This window comes from Oncorhynchus mykiss, chromosome 3 (assembly GCF_057628025.1).
Source record: "Oncorhynchus mykiss isolate SJ-2025 chromosome 3, ASM5762802v1, whole genome shotgun sequence".
Taxonomy (NCBI): domain Eukaryota; kingdom Metazoa; phylum Chordata; class Actinopteri; order Salmoniformes; family Salmonidae; genus Oncorhynchus; species Oncorhynchus mykiss.
In genome coordinates, this window is record NC_143024.1 from 14,751,897 (window position 1) to 14,765,685 (window position 13,789).

The window sequence follows — 13,789 nt, forward strand, 5'->3', positions numbered from 1 at the left end:
TGCTTTTTGAGCTGTTCTTGCCATAATATGGACTTGATCTTTTACCAAATAGGGCTATCTTCTGTATACCCCCCTACCTTGTCACAGCACAACTGATTGGCTCAAGAATGAAAGAAAGGAAAGAAATTCCACAAATGAACATTTAAGAAGGCACGCCTGTTAATTGAAATTCATTCCAGGTGACTACCTCATGAAGCTGGTTGAGAGAATGCCAAGAGTGTGCAAAGCTGTCAAGACGAAGGGTAGCTACTTTGAAGAATCTAAAATATCAAATATATTTTGATTTTTTTTTAACACTTTTTTGGTTACTACATGATTCCATGTGTGTTACTTCATAGTTTTAATGTCTTCACTATTATTCTACAATGTAGAAAATAGTAAAAATAAAGAAAAACTCTTGAATGAGTAGATGTTATAAAACGTTTGACCGGTAGTGTATGTTTATTAATTTAGTGACTAAGGGCCCTAGAGACATGTCTCTGTGAATGCAGAGGAGAGGAGACGTGGGGACGTGGGAAGGGTTGACGACAACAGCTGCCTCCCACATGGCATCCTATTCCCTATATAGCTCACTTTTTGACCAGCACTATATAGGGAGTAGGGTTCCATTTTTGGGACGCACACAACGTCTCTAATTATTCACATTAGTGATTACCCTGCAGCTGTCTGACGCCAAGCCTCAGCGGCTGGCTGCTAAATCATATTTGGCACCGTCGTTATCAGTTGTTTAGGGAAGTGGAGCGAGACAGGAGATTGTAATCCCTGATTGCAATGAACTGAAGTTTGGAGTCAGTTTGTGTCTTCTCTCAAGAAGAACGGTGGGGAGATGGAGATTTACGTCTACAGTACCCGTGTCTGTGTGTGGTGTGTGAAATATACGCCAAATTAACATTATATACAGTAGGCCTATATTAAGACCTTGTTCTATAACTCTGTGCTATTCAGAGGTGATGCCTGTGTTCCACCTTGTTCTGTTACTCAGTCTTTTCAGAGATGATGCCTGTGTTCCACCTTGTTCTGTTACTCAGTCTATTCAGAGATGATGGCTGTGTTCAACCTTGTTCTGTTACTCAGTATATTCAGAAATGATGACTGTGTTCAACCTGGTTCTGTTACTCAGTCTATTCAGAGACGATGGCTGTGTGTTCAACCTTGTTCTGTTACTCAGTCTATTCAGAGATGATGGCTGTGTTCAACCTTGTTCTGTGACTCAGTCTATTCAGAAAATATGGCTGTGTTCAACCTTGTTCTGTTTCTCAGTCTATTCAGAGATGATGGCTGTGTTCAACCTTGTTCTGTTTCTCAGTCTATTCAGAGATGATGGCTGTGTTCAAACCTTGTTCTGTTTCTCAGTCTATTCAGAGATGATGGCTGTGTTCAACCTTGTTCTGTTACTCAGTCTATTCAGAAATGATGGCTGTGTTCAACCTTGTTCTGTTACTCAGTCTATTCAGAAATGATGGCTGTGTTCAACCTTGTTCTGTTTCTCAGTCTATTCAGAAATTATGGTTGTGTTCAACCTTGTTCTGTTTCTCAGTCTATTCAGAGATGATGGCTGTGTTCAACCTTGTTCTGTTACTCAGTCTATTCAGAAATGATGGCTGTGTTCAACCTTGTTCTGTTACTCAGTCTATTCAGAGATGATGGCTGTGTTCAACCTTGTTCTGTTACCTAGTCTATTCAGAGATGATGGCTGTGATCAACCTTGAATATTTGCCAACTTTAGCCTACAACACCAACATCCCCCTTACTTAATCCCTGGCAAATGAAACAGACCCCCTTTAGACAAGCTGTTAGAAAGGTCCTGATAACATCCTGAAGCTCCTCAGACTTTAATTTTCCTCTCCCATTCAGCAGCACCAGAAATCATCTGTCCTGTATATCATATGGTTCCCATTGGTTCAGCTGGAGGGTATTGTTCCAAATGGCACCCTATTCCCTATGTAGTGCACTAAATTTGACCAGAGCCCTATGGGTAGTGGTCAAATGTAGTGCACTATATACAGTAGGGAGTATGGTGTCAGAGTACTACAGTATATAGGGATTGGGTGCCATTTGGGAGTAGCTCTAATGTGTGTGAGTAATGCAGGGGAGGTGTGTTTACTTACATTACTGTCATCTTTTGTATTTTAATTCACTCACTTCCTCTGCACGGCGCACACAGCAGCCTGGAGGAGAATATCCACACGCATTTCAAAGTTGTCTTTGCAGCCTGTAGCTTTTACAGCATCGCTCTTAGGGTTGCAAAATTCTGGTAACGAAGAATAAATTCCCAGATTGTCCAGAATACCTAGTTGGAAGATTCTGAATTTCTTGATTCCCTCCTGATTTCAGAAATCCTCTAACTGGGTTTTCGGGAAAACCAGGGAATTTATTGATTATTCCCTCCTGATTTCAGAAATCCTCTAACTGGGTTTTTGGGAAAACCAGGGAATTTATTGATTATTCCCTCCTGATTTCAGAAATCCTCTAACTGGGTTTTCGGGAAAACCAGGGAATTTATTGATTATTCCCTCCTGATTTCAGAAATCCTCTAACTGGGTTTTCGGGAAAACCAGGGAATTTATTGATTATTCCCTCCTGATTTCAGAAATCCTCTAACTGGGTTTTTGGGAAAACCAGGGAATTTATTGATTATTCCCTCCTGATTTCAGAAATCCTCTAACTGGGTTTTTGGGAAAACCAGGGAATTTATTGATTATTCCCTCCTGATTTCAGAAATCCTCTAACTGGGTTTTCGGGAAAACCAGGGAATTTATTGAAAGTTCCCAGAATTTTGCAACTCTAGCTCTGACAGAAAGCAGAACCCTCCGACTGGGTCTGAACTGACATAGGCAGAAGAAGAAGATGGAGTATTTTTCCATTGTCATTTTTTTGTGCAATTGGTTCAATGGGATGATACCCAGTTGTCCTTCATCTTTTCACATGGTTTTCTATAACAGGACGTTTCCATTGAGTGAAAGTCCCTCCTGGTTTCAAGTGGGTTAATGACTGAGATGATTAATGACATGTGGAAATTGTCTCTACCCCCTTAGTTCATATAAATGCCAAAATTACATATTTATTTTCTGACCTCAACCAGTCTCACAACTGTTCAGTTAACCATGACACTTGTTGCCTAATGTTAAGGTATTGCTTCTAGGGCCCTTGGGGTTCATTTTGATCCAGCACCAGAAGATACAACTGCCTCCATACTCGCCCTACAGCCCAACAGTCTGTCTCACTGGTGTGGTATGAGATGTTTAATGTACGAGTTTGTTTTACCGTTCTCCCATCACTTACTTAGTTTATTGAAAGATCACAGGAGCCTACATGAATATGAAGTCATCCTGCAGCGAAGGGTCTGTCTAAACAACACTTAGAATGTCCTCAAACGTTCAATTCATGATGTCCAGTCCGAACCACTTGGACTGGAATGAAACAAACATTCAACCAGCGTCTCTTGGACATTGCAGGCAACAGAGTTCTAATTCCATGTCAGAAGTAGAGTTGCCTGCTTTAGATCCAGTCCAGTATATACACCTTAACTCAGGTCTGTAGATCCAGTCCAGTATATACACCTTAACTCAGGTCTGTAGATCCAGTCCAGTATATACACCTTAACTCAGGTCTGTAGATCCAGTCCAGTATATACACCTTAACTCAGGTCTGTAGATCCAGTCCAGTATATACACCTTAACTCAGGTCTGTAGATCCAGTCCAGTATATACACCTTAACTCAGGTCTGTAGATCCAGTCCAGTATGTATACCTTAACTCAGGTCTGTAGATCCAGTCCAGTATATACACCTTAACTCAGGTCTGTAGATCCAGTCCAGTATGTACACCTTAACTCAGGTCTGTAGATCCAGTCCAGTATGTACACCTTAACTCAGGTCTGTAGATCCAGTCCAGTATATACACCTTAACTCAGGTCTGTAGATCCAGTCCAGTATATACACCTTAACTCAGGTCTGTAGATCCAGTCCAGTATGTATACCTTAACTCAGGTCTGTAGATCCAGTCCAGTATATACACCTTAACTCAGGTCTGTAGATCCAGTCCAGTATGTACACCTTAACTCAGGTCTGTAGATCCAGTCCAGTATGTACACCTTAACTCAGGTCTGTAGATCCAGTCCAGTATGTATACCTTAACTCAGGTCTGTAGATCCAGTCCAGTATGTATACCTTAACTCAGGTCTGTAGATCCAGTCCAGTATATACACCTTAACTCAGGTCTGTAGATCCAGTCCAGTATATACACCTTAACTCAGGTCTGTAGATCCAGTCCATTATGTATACCTTAACTCAGGTCTATAGATCCAGTCCAGTATATACACCTTAACTCAGGTCTGTAGATCCAGTCCAGTATGTACACCTTAACTCAGGTCCAGCAGAGTAGGGGTCCTTTTTTGGTAGTGGGGGGCGATGTGCTGTGTTTGGTTCCTGCTCATTTTCAGGAGGGACCATTCAATGAAACACAGCTCCCTGGGCTTTGTCATGGTGACACAATGTTTAGGGGGCTGGGACGAGAAGAGTTGACTAGGACTGTATTAGGCTGGTGATCTCCAATGCCCAGAGACAGTTCATAGTAAACACCCTGGGAAGATAGGTAACACTTGTGTTGCTATTTTACCTGTGTAATAACACTGTAATTAAACCAGTAACAGAGTTGTATTAGCATGTTGTTACATAATACTTTAGTAAATACATTATTTTGACCGTTTCAATAATGCAACTGGTTTGATACCTCAAAATGAGTCAGCACAGCTCACAGCAATAGACTTTTCAGCTCATTCTGCTGAACATCAATACTTTTTGTGTGATAACAGAGTACTGACAGTGCAAGAGAAATGAGGTCCCTAACAGGAAATGTGGAAAAAGTTGAGACTCATTCTGGAAGATGAATGTGTCTAGAAGAGGTTCACTCATGGGTCATTACTTAGCTGGTACCAGAGACAGACTGGCCATAGGACAGTTCTGGCAAATGCCAGATGGGTCGTCCATCTTTAGCCCGGTGGGCCTGTCTGAATTGGGCTTTTTCTGGTGTTCCCCAGTCTGTCCCTGAGTGGTACTGTACTGAAATTATGTTTTCCAGTCTAGAAGTGTCAAGTGGAATCATCAAACTAACTTCTCACTTCAAATGATCTTTGTTATGATTCACTTTGGTTTTCCTTGCTAACTTAATGTTTGTATTGATGTAAATAATGGAATGTGTGTTTTAAAGAGATCCCAGATCTTGAGTTGAAATGTAGTCATATGTGCCTCATGGCTGTTATAGGAGGATGCCACTTGATTTTTCTCATTTGTATGAAACCTCTGAAATCAGCTTTTGTGAAAAAGACTTACCAATTTCCAGTTACTTTTTTTCAGTCTCACAGGAATAAATTCCGGGATATTCCACAAGACTGTATTCGCTTCCCAAATGGCACCCTATTCCCTTTATAGCACACTATATTGCCCCCTGGTCAAAAGTAGCGCACTATAAATGGAACAGGGTGCCATTTAGGAAACAGTCTGTGGTACAGAGAGTCCTTGTTTAGTGATGTCACAGTTCATGTAAACTTAGGAAGACTTCCTCTCTAAGTATCCTCAGCTAAAAGACCGGGGACCGGATTAGTTAGTGTGATGCTGAGCGGAAGAGCAGACAGGGAGGCTAAGGCACAGAGAGACAGAACTGTGGGGTTTCCTTTTAAATGTTTAGATATGGGAAGAGTGCAGAGCCGTATGCTGGGGAGCAGAGGACCAGAGGTAAACAGTGAAATGAGGCGTTGACACAGTAGAGGCATAAACTAGGAAGCCTTAGGGGCAGTGAGGTTCTGGACTGAGGAGGCCCTGGTCTCTCTACTAACCTCAAGGGGACCAAGACGTAACCTCAAACTGGCCAACAGATTTATTGATCTCCTCACTCTTCTCTAGGCGTTGAGGTAAGTAGGGACGATTGTTTTTCTTTGTTTATTTATTCCTTCTTGGAAAAGATGTGAGTTCTTTCTGACTGAGACGTATCAGTGCAATATTGTTGACTGATGATGATGGATGTTTTTTGCAACACTTAGTAAGATTCACTTTATGTCACAAACTCTGCTTGTTACTGACACTTAAATGGTTAGAGGCTATTGCCTTATATGGTGTTTATGTAGATTAGGGCTACATCGTGGGATTTCACCCATGTGATTCTACATCCTGCCTGAAACAAGACATGTTCAGAACTCATGTTCAGAACTCACACAGGGATATTTATTTGCACAAGGTTTTTCTGATCTGTTGGGATCCCTGACTGAACTTAGTTTGCTGTCTCTATATCAGAACATGACATCCTTTAAACTTTTAAAGCCCCCCTGCAGTCTTTTTAATTGTATTTTTTAATCATTACTGTATGTCTAATAAGTCCCTGTGTGTTTATTTAATAAAATAATTCCAAAATATATGTTTTATCATTTAGTTCCCTGAGCCTATTTTGGCCATAGAAATGATCAGTCTGATCATGTGGGTGTAGGAAAAGGAAAATTCTATATATATATTATATTGTGCATACTCGCATAAAAAGGTCACTGTGTTGAAATATTATTATTTAAAACAGGAAAATCCGGTTTAATTAACAGCACTGTTCCTTTAAGTTAAAAGGCAGTCCTCTGACGATCATCTTATAAAGTCACTATCATAACTTAATCATTACTTATGTCCTTGCCACTGGGTAACACTGGTTGAATCAATGTTGTCACTTTAATAAAAATGGTTGTTTGTAGACATATCTACTGTATCTACTATAGGCCTTGGGGCGACAGGTAGCCTAGTGGTTAGAGCGTTGGGCCAGTAACCGAAAGATTGCTGGATGGAATCCCTGAGCTGACAAGGTAAAAATCTGTCATTCTGCCCCTGAACAAGGCAGTTAACCCACTGTTCCCTGGTAGGCCGACAAGGTAAAAATCTGTCATTCTGCCCATGAACAAGGCAGTTAACCCACTGTTCCCTGGTAGGCCGTCATTGTAAATAAGAATTTGTTCTTAACTGACTTGCCTAGTTAAATAAATGTTACATTTAAAATATGTCTGTTTGTGTCTAAATATGTCTGCTTGTGGTGAAATATCAGACCGCTATATATATGTTGTTTTTGATTTGACTATTGATTGTTTTTTAAATAGCAACAATACATCACTATTATGTTTGTGGTTGATCAACTTGGGAGTTGCTGCTGAGGCTGGAAACACAGTGTGAGACAATTGTCAGCAGAAGTTTGTCAATGAATGTGTAGTAACTGGCAGAGCAAGAAACCATTTATCTCTGTAATCTCCTCAGAGAGCCGTTTGATATCGCATTTCCTGTAAATTACACCCTCTGTAACACATATTACTACTAATGATGATTAACTTGGCCTTGTGGACTGGATAATATGCAGGGATATTGAAATTAAAATAGTCATGCAATCCCATGTATTTTTTGCATGTCTCTTTACAATGTGCTGTAGGCAGCCTGTGGCCACAGTGCTCTCGTTGCTTTTGACAAATTACATTATTCATTTAATTATGCCCTCAACTGAGCATGTTATACTCATTAGCTTGGATGTTCTAAATTGTTCTTCAATGTAAATGTAGTAGTCAAATATAATCTCGCTATGATGCATATATATACCGTGCAATTGGAAACTGTTCAGACCCCTTGACTTTTTCCACATTTTGTTACGTTTTAGCCTTATTCTAAAATAGATTAAATAAATGTTTTGCCAAATCAATCTACACACAATACCCCATAATGACAAAGCAAAAACGGATTTCTTTAAATGTACGAAAATATATTAATAATGAAAACTAGAAATATCTTATTTACATAAGTATTCAGACCCTTTGCTATGAGACTAGAAATTGAGCTCAGATGCATCCTGTTTCCATTGATCATCCTTAAGATGTGTCTACAACTTGATTGGAGTCCAGCTGTGGTAAATTCAATTGATTGGACATGATTTGGAAAGGCATACATCTGTTTATATAAGGTCCCACAGTTGACAGTGCATGTCAGAGCAAAAACTAAGCCATGAGGTCGAAGGAATTGTCCGTAGAGCTCCGAAACAGGATTGTGTCGAGGCACAAATCTAATTCTGCAGCATTGAAGGTCCCTAAGAACACAGTGGCCTCCATCATTTTTAAATGGAAGAAGTTTGGAACCTCCAAGACTCTTTCTAGAGCTGGTCGCCCGGCCAAACTAAGCAATCGGTGGAGAAGGGCCTTGGTCAGGGAGGTGACCAAGAACCCGATGGTAACTCTGACAGAGCTCCAGAGTTCTGTAGAGATGGGAGAACCTTCCAGAAGGACAACCATTTCTGCAGCACTCCACCAAACAAGCCTTTATGGTAGAGTGGCCAGACGGAAGCCACTCTTCAGTAAAGGGTACATGACAGCCAAAAGGCAAACTCATTCATCCCCCTCCTCTCCCCTAACTATTCCCGAGGTCATTGCTGTAAATGAGAATGTGTTCTCAGTCAACTTACCTGGTAAAATAACGGATAAATAAAAAATAAAAATAAAAAAAGACTCTCAGACCATGAAAAACAAGATTCTCTGGTCTGATGAAACCAATATGGAACTCTTTGGCCTGAATGCCAAACGTCACGTTTGGCGGAACCTGGCACCATCCTTACGGTGAAGCATGGTGGTTGCAGCATCATGCTGTGGGGATGTTTTTCAGCTGCAGGGACTGGGAGACTAGTCAGGATCGAGGGAAAGATGAATGGAGCAAAGTATAGAAAGATCCTTGATGAAAACCTACTCCAGAGCGCTCAGGAACTCAGACTGGGGCGAAGGTTCACCTTCCAACAGGACAACGACCCTAAGCACACAGCCAAGACAACACAGAAGTGGCTTCAGGACAAGCCTCTGAATGTCCTTAAGTGGCCCAGCCAGAGCCCGGACTTGAACCCAATCGAACATCTCTGGAGACCTGAAAATATATATGCAGCGACGCTCCCCATCCAACCTGACAGAGCTTGAGAGGATCTGCAGAGATCAAATACAGATGTGCCAAGCTTGTAGCATCATACCCAAGAATCCTTCAGGCTGTAATCACTGCCAAAGGTGCTTGAACAAAGTACTGAGTAAAGGGTCTGAATAGTTATGTAAATGTGATATTTCAGTTTTGCTATTTTTAATAGATTTTCAAAAACCTGTTTTTGCTTTGTCATTATGGGGCATTGTGTGTAGATTGATGAAGGAAAAAACAATTTAATCCATTTTAGAATTAGGTTGTAACATAACATTTGGAAAAAGTCAAGGAGTCTGAATACTTTCCGAATGCACTGTATACACTGAGAATACAAAACATTCAGAACCCCTGGTCTTTCCATGACACAGACTGACCAGGTGAATCTAGATGAAAGCTATGATCCCTTATTGATGTCACTTATTACATCCACTTCAATCAGTGTAGATGAAGGGGAGGAGACGGGTTAAAGAAGGATTTTTAAGCCACGAGACAATTGAGACATGGATTGTGTATGTGTGTCATTCAGAAGGTGAATGGGCAACTGTATACACAAGACAAAATATTTAAGTGCCTTTGAACAGGGTATGGTAGTAGGTGGCAGGCACACCGGTTTGAGTCAAGAACTGTAACGCTGCTGAGTTTTTCATGCTCAACAGTTTCCTGTGTGTATCAATAATGGTCCACCACCCAAAGGACATCCAGCCAACTTAACACAACTGTGGGAAGCATTGGAGTCAACATGGGCCAGCATCCCTGTGGAATGTATTTGACACATTGTAGAGTCCATGCCCCAACGAATCGAGGCGTTCCTGAGGGCAAAAGGGGAGGGGTGTGTTGTATACTCAGTGTACATCACATAGCTGGTGAGAATTTCTTTAAAGAATTCCAGATGTCAGTGTGATCAGTCAGTTTCTGCTCTAAGTTAACACGCCTGAGCAGCCTGGCTGTTTCTATTCCTTTCCACTCAGTTGACATCCCCACGATCTCCCTGCTTTGCCAGTCCCTCGCCTCTTCTCTCTGCCCTAATATGGTTCATTGCAGGCTGTGGGAAGGGGATTGAGGATACAGAGGCCATCTATCTGTGTGTGTGTTGTGTCCGACTATTCCAAACGCACTACGGTCTACTTGGTGTTATACAAAGTGAGACTAAGTAGCTCTTCACAACAGGTACTTAAGGCAGGGGATTGTCTACAACGTATTGTCTTGTATACAATGACACTAATTTAGACTCACTTTTAACCTTGTAGAGAGGTCAGATGTTGAAATAGGTGGGTTTGTTTAAAAGTAATATTTATTGCATGATATCTGTAAGAACCGATGCTGGAGTAGAGAAACAGGTAGGGGGAGTGAACATTTCATTCTGCACAGAGATGGAACAGGACAGGAGCAGCGTCAGAACCAGGTAATACAAAGACAAACAACAATGAATGCAGAAGCAGAGAACAGACAGATATGAGGTAACAACACAGGTGATTGAGTCCAGGTGAGTCCAATGAATCGCTGATGCGCGTGACGAGAGAAGCAGGTGTGCGTAATGATGGTGGCAGGAGTGCGTAACGCTGGGCAGCCTGGCGCCCTCGAGCACCAGGGAGGGAGAGCTGGAGCAGGCGTGTCAGATATCCCTTTAAAGGAAGTTATCAGATAACTCTGTGTTGGTTGATTTCATAAGGTCCCAATCTCAAAAAAAGGAGGGCTGAAATGCATAATAATATACTATGATGACACTGCAAACACCAAAAGCCCCACAAGAATTATGTCTGACATCTTGAAATCATAGCATCTGTTCTACTCTCTATTGCTCTCTGTGCTGATTCTCTTTGAAGAAGTTCACTTGGCGGGAAAACTGAATAATATGAATCATTTGCAATTCTCTATACAGCTGCATTTCCTATGTCAGTCCTGTTCCTATTGCTAGTGTATATTATGTAGCATACGTTTGCTTATTTTTCTGTCTAAAAGCCCACCTTCACTGTTAAATAGACAAATAAATTACACCCGTCTCTGATTCCCATGTCTGAGAAAAACGAATGGATTTCTAGTTGGTAAATAAACACTTGAAATGAATGGAATAGCTCAGATGCCCTTGTAATTGGCTCGTTAATGGGGTTGATGCCAACAGAAACAAACACTGTGACCGTACCACAATGGGAGTGGATGGTGGAGAAGTAGTGACATAGGTGGCTAGAGTCCAGGGCCCAGGTCAAAGTTGAATAAGTGTTTAGGTAACAGGATGCCTGTTCTCATGAGACTCCAGATCCTCAGGAAAGATCTCCCTACCTGATATGTACACACAAACATACATGGTTACTTTATCTGGGTTGTGTCTCAAATTGCACCCTATTCCCTATATAGTGCACTACTTCTGGCCAGGATTTTGGTCAAAACTACTGCACTATATAAGGAATAGGGTGCAATTTGGGATGCTGACCTGGACTGCAGACACACTGACGTCCGCATGATCCAATGGAATTGGCTGTATAATGTCCGACAGACTTTTCCCATCCAGTATCAAGTTAGAGTATTTATTTGGATCACCTCATCAAGTAATACAACAACAATGATTGGAATATAATTGTGTCAGCAGGGGGCTGATATTTTGTTCATTAATGTTTTGTAGATGCAGTCTTCAGTCTTTAGAGAATATCACACCATCTAAACATTATTACAACATGATTATGATATTGGTTTATGTTTAAATTTCCAATAATATTTTCCTGAATATTCAGTGTATGGTTCAGAATTCCTCAACTAAAAATGCCATGATAAATAGGTGTGGTCTAGTTGTGTTGATCTTAAAAATGAACCCACTTAACTCCATATTGTTTTTTTGTTGTTTTTTTCAGGCCGCGGGGCCAACCACAGAACCATGGAGCCTGCCTATACTGGGATGTCACTGGATAACTCAACCTCAACAGTGATGCCCATGGCGACCTCCGCCGGCAACACCAATGTGAGCAGAGAGCCGTACATGCACCGCCTGGCCCATCTAGACGAGGGTCTCTACAATGACTTCTACAGCCTGTGGATCTGTCTGGTGGTGGTCAACACACTCATCTTCATGGTGGGAATGGTTCTCAACACCCTGGCCCTGTACGTGTTCTGCTTCCGCACCAAGCCCAAGACAACCTCAGTCATCTACACCATCAATCTGGCTGTCACAGACCTACTGGTTAACCTCTCCCTGCCCACACGTATCATTCTCTATTACAGTGGGGGAAAGTGCCTCAACTGCTCCTATGTGCATATATTCAGCTACTTTGTCAACATGTACTGCAGCATCCTCTTCCTCACCAGTATATGCGTGGACAGATACCTGGCCATAGTACAGGCTGAGGCCTCTAGGAAGTGGAGGAACCCTAACGTGGCCAAGGGGGTGTGCATTTTCATCTGGCTCTTCGCTATCGTGGTCACCTACTCCTTCCTCACCACGGCGTTCCGACACGCGGGCTGCTGCGTCTCCAAGCTCTTCGTCCTGACCGTCTTCGAGTTCTTCCTCCCCTTGGTCGTCATTGTGGTGTTCACCGTGCGCATCATGTGTGCCCTGTCCAACTCCAGTCTGATGCAGCAGAGCAGAGAGAGGCGCGTGCGGGCCGTGCAGCTCCTCACCACTGTCCTGGTCATCTTCACCATCTGCTTCACCCCGTTCCACGTCAGGCAGGTGCTGGTGTACTTCTACCCCAACATGCCCCACCACATCATTGTCTACCACGTCACTGTCACCCTCAGCAGCCTGAACAGCTGCATGGACCCCATCGTCTACTGCTTCGTCACCAACAACTTCCAGTCCAGCATGAGGGGCTTCTTCCGCAAGGCGGAGGCAGAGCTGGAGCAGACCAGTGGGAACATCATCAGCATGCAGAATAGCTCCAAGGGCTCGGGGACTGTCACAGCTATCGCTCACAGTGTGATGATGAACGTCCTGTCCTCCTCCTCTCCCCAGCATGGGAACCACATAGCGTTAGACTGAGAAAGGGATGGGAAGATTGAGGAATGGGATGTTCAGTGTTCAGAGAGAGATGGACTTCTATTGCCTAACTGTGACACTCTGGAGTGCAATTGACATACTACAGTAGGCTATTCTCCCATTTGAGAAAATGCTTTCCTGCTTCTATTATTGTAGCCTATTGTTGGCTTGGAAATGTAAGTACTTGAAGACATTTTCGGACAAGAAACGTTATTTCTCCTGTGTTGGCCTACACCAGTCACGATGGAGGGCATTGACACTGAATACGACCTATAACGTGTTTATTGCAGCATGATTTATTTCTACTGTATAATTATCATCTGAGGAGTATTTGTTTACTTTGATCCTAGATTTGATGGACCTCTGACAAAATAGACAAGTAATATTCTACTGCATTGCTATGGAAACAAATAGAAATATATGATCAACAGCTTCTGTAGATTAATGTGTGACATTGTTGTCACAATACATATTTATCGTCAGCCTTCTCAGAAACTGGTTTTATGCTAAACTTATATTACTGGCAAATATTACCAAACCAATTGTCCAAAAACATATAGAATAAAACATACAAAACCTTATTGATTTTATAGCAAGAACTCATTTAATTTAGTTTGTATTACTGTTGGAGGGCCAGTAGCGTGCACTCTTCACTCTGCCCCAGGGCAGTGAAGGGGATATTTATTGACCTGTGTAGGGTGCCTAGTTTCGGCTGGGACATTAAACAGGTGTCCTGACTCTCTGTGGTCATAAAAAAAAAAAACATGGCACTTATTGTAAGAGTAGGGGTGTTAGCCTAGTGGTTAAAGCGTTGGACCAGTAACTGAAAGGTTGCAAGTTCAAATCCCGAGCTGACAAGATAAAACAAATCT

General features: G+C 42.1%; 1 protein-coding gene across 1 annotated transcript; it reads left to right on the forward strand.

The window, feature by feature from the left end:
- Positions 1-5,456: 5,456 nt before the first annotated feature.
- LOC110520736 (G protein-coupled receptor 20) lies at positions 5,457-13,498 on the forward strand. The gene is made up of 2 exons (XM_036937390.2): positions 5,457-5,907; positions 11,797-13,498. Exon 2 carries the CDS (start codon positions 11,820-11,822, stop codon positions 12,918-12,920), a length of 1,101 nt encoding a protein of 366 aa, XP_036793285.2. The 5' UTR covers positions 5,457-5,907; positions 11,797-11,819; the 3' UTR covers positions 12,921-13,498.
- Positions 13,499-13,789: the final 291 nt, after the last annotated feature.

Coding starts and splice junctions, on each gene's coding strand:
- LOC110520736 (XM_036937390.2), top strand. CDS start 11,820: ATGGAGCCTGCCTATACTGGGATGTCACTGGATAACTCAACCTCAACA.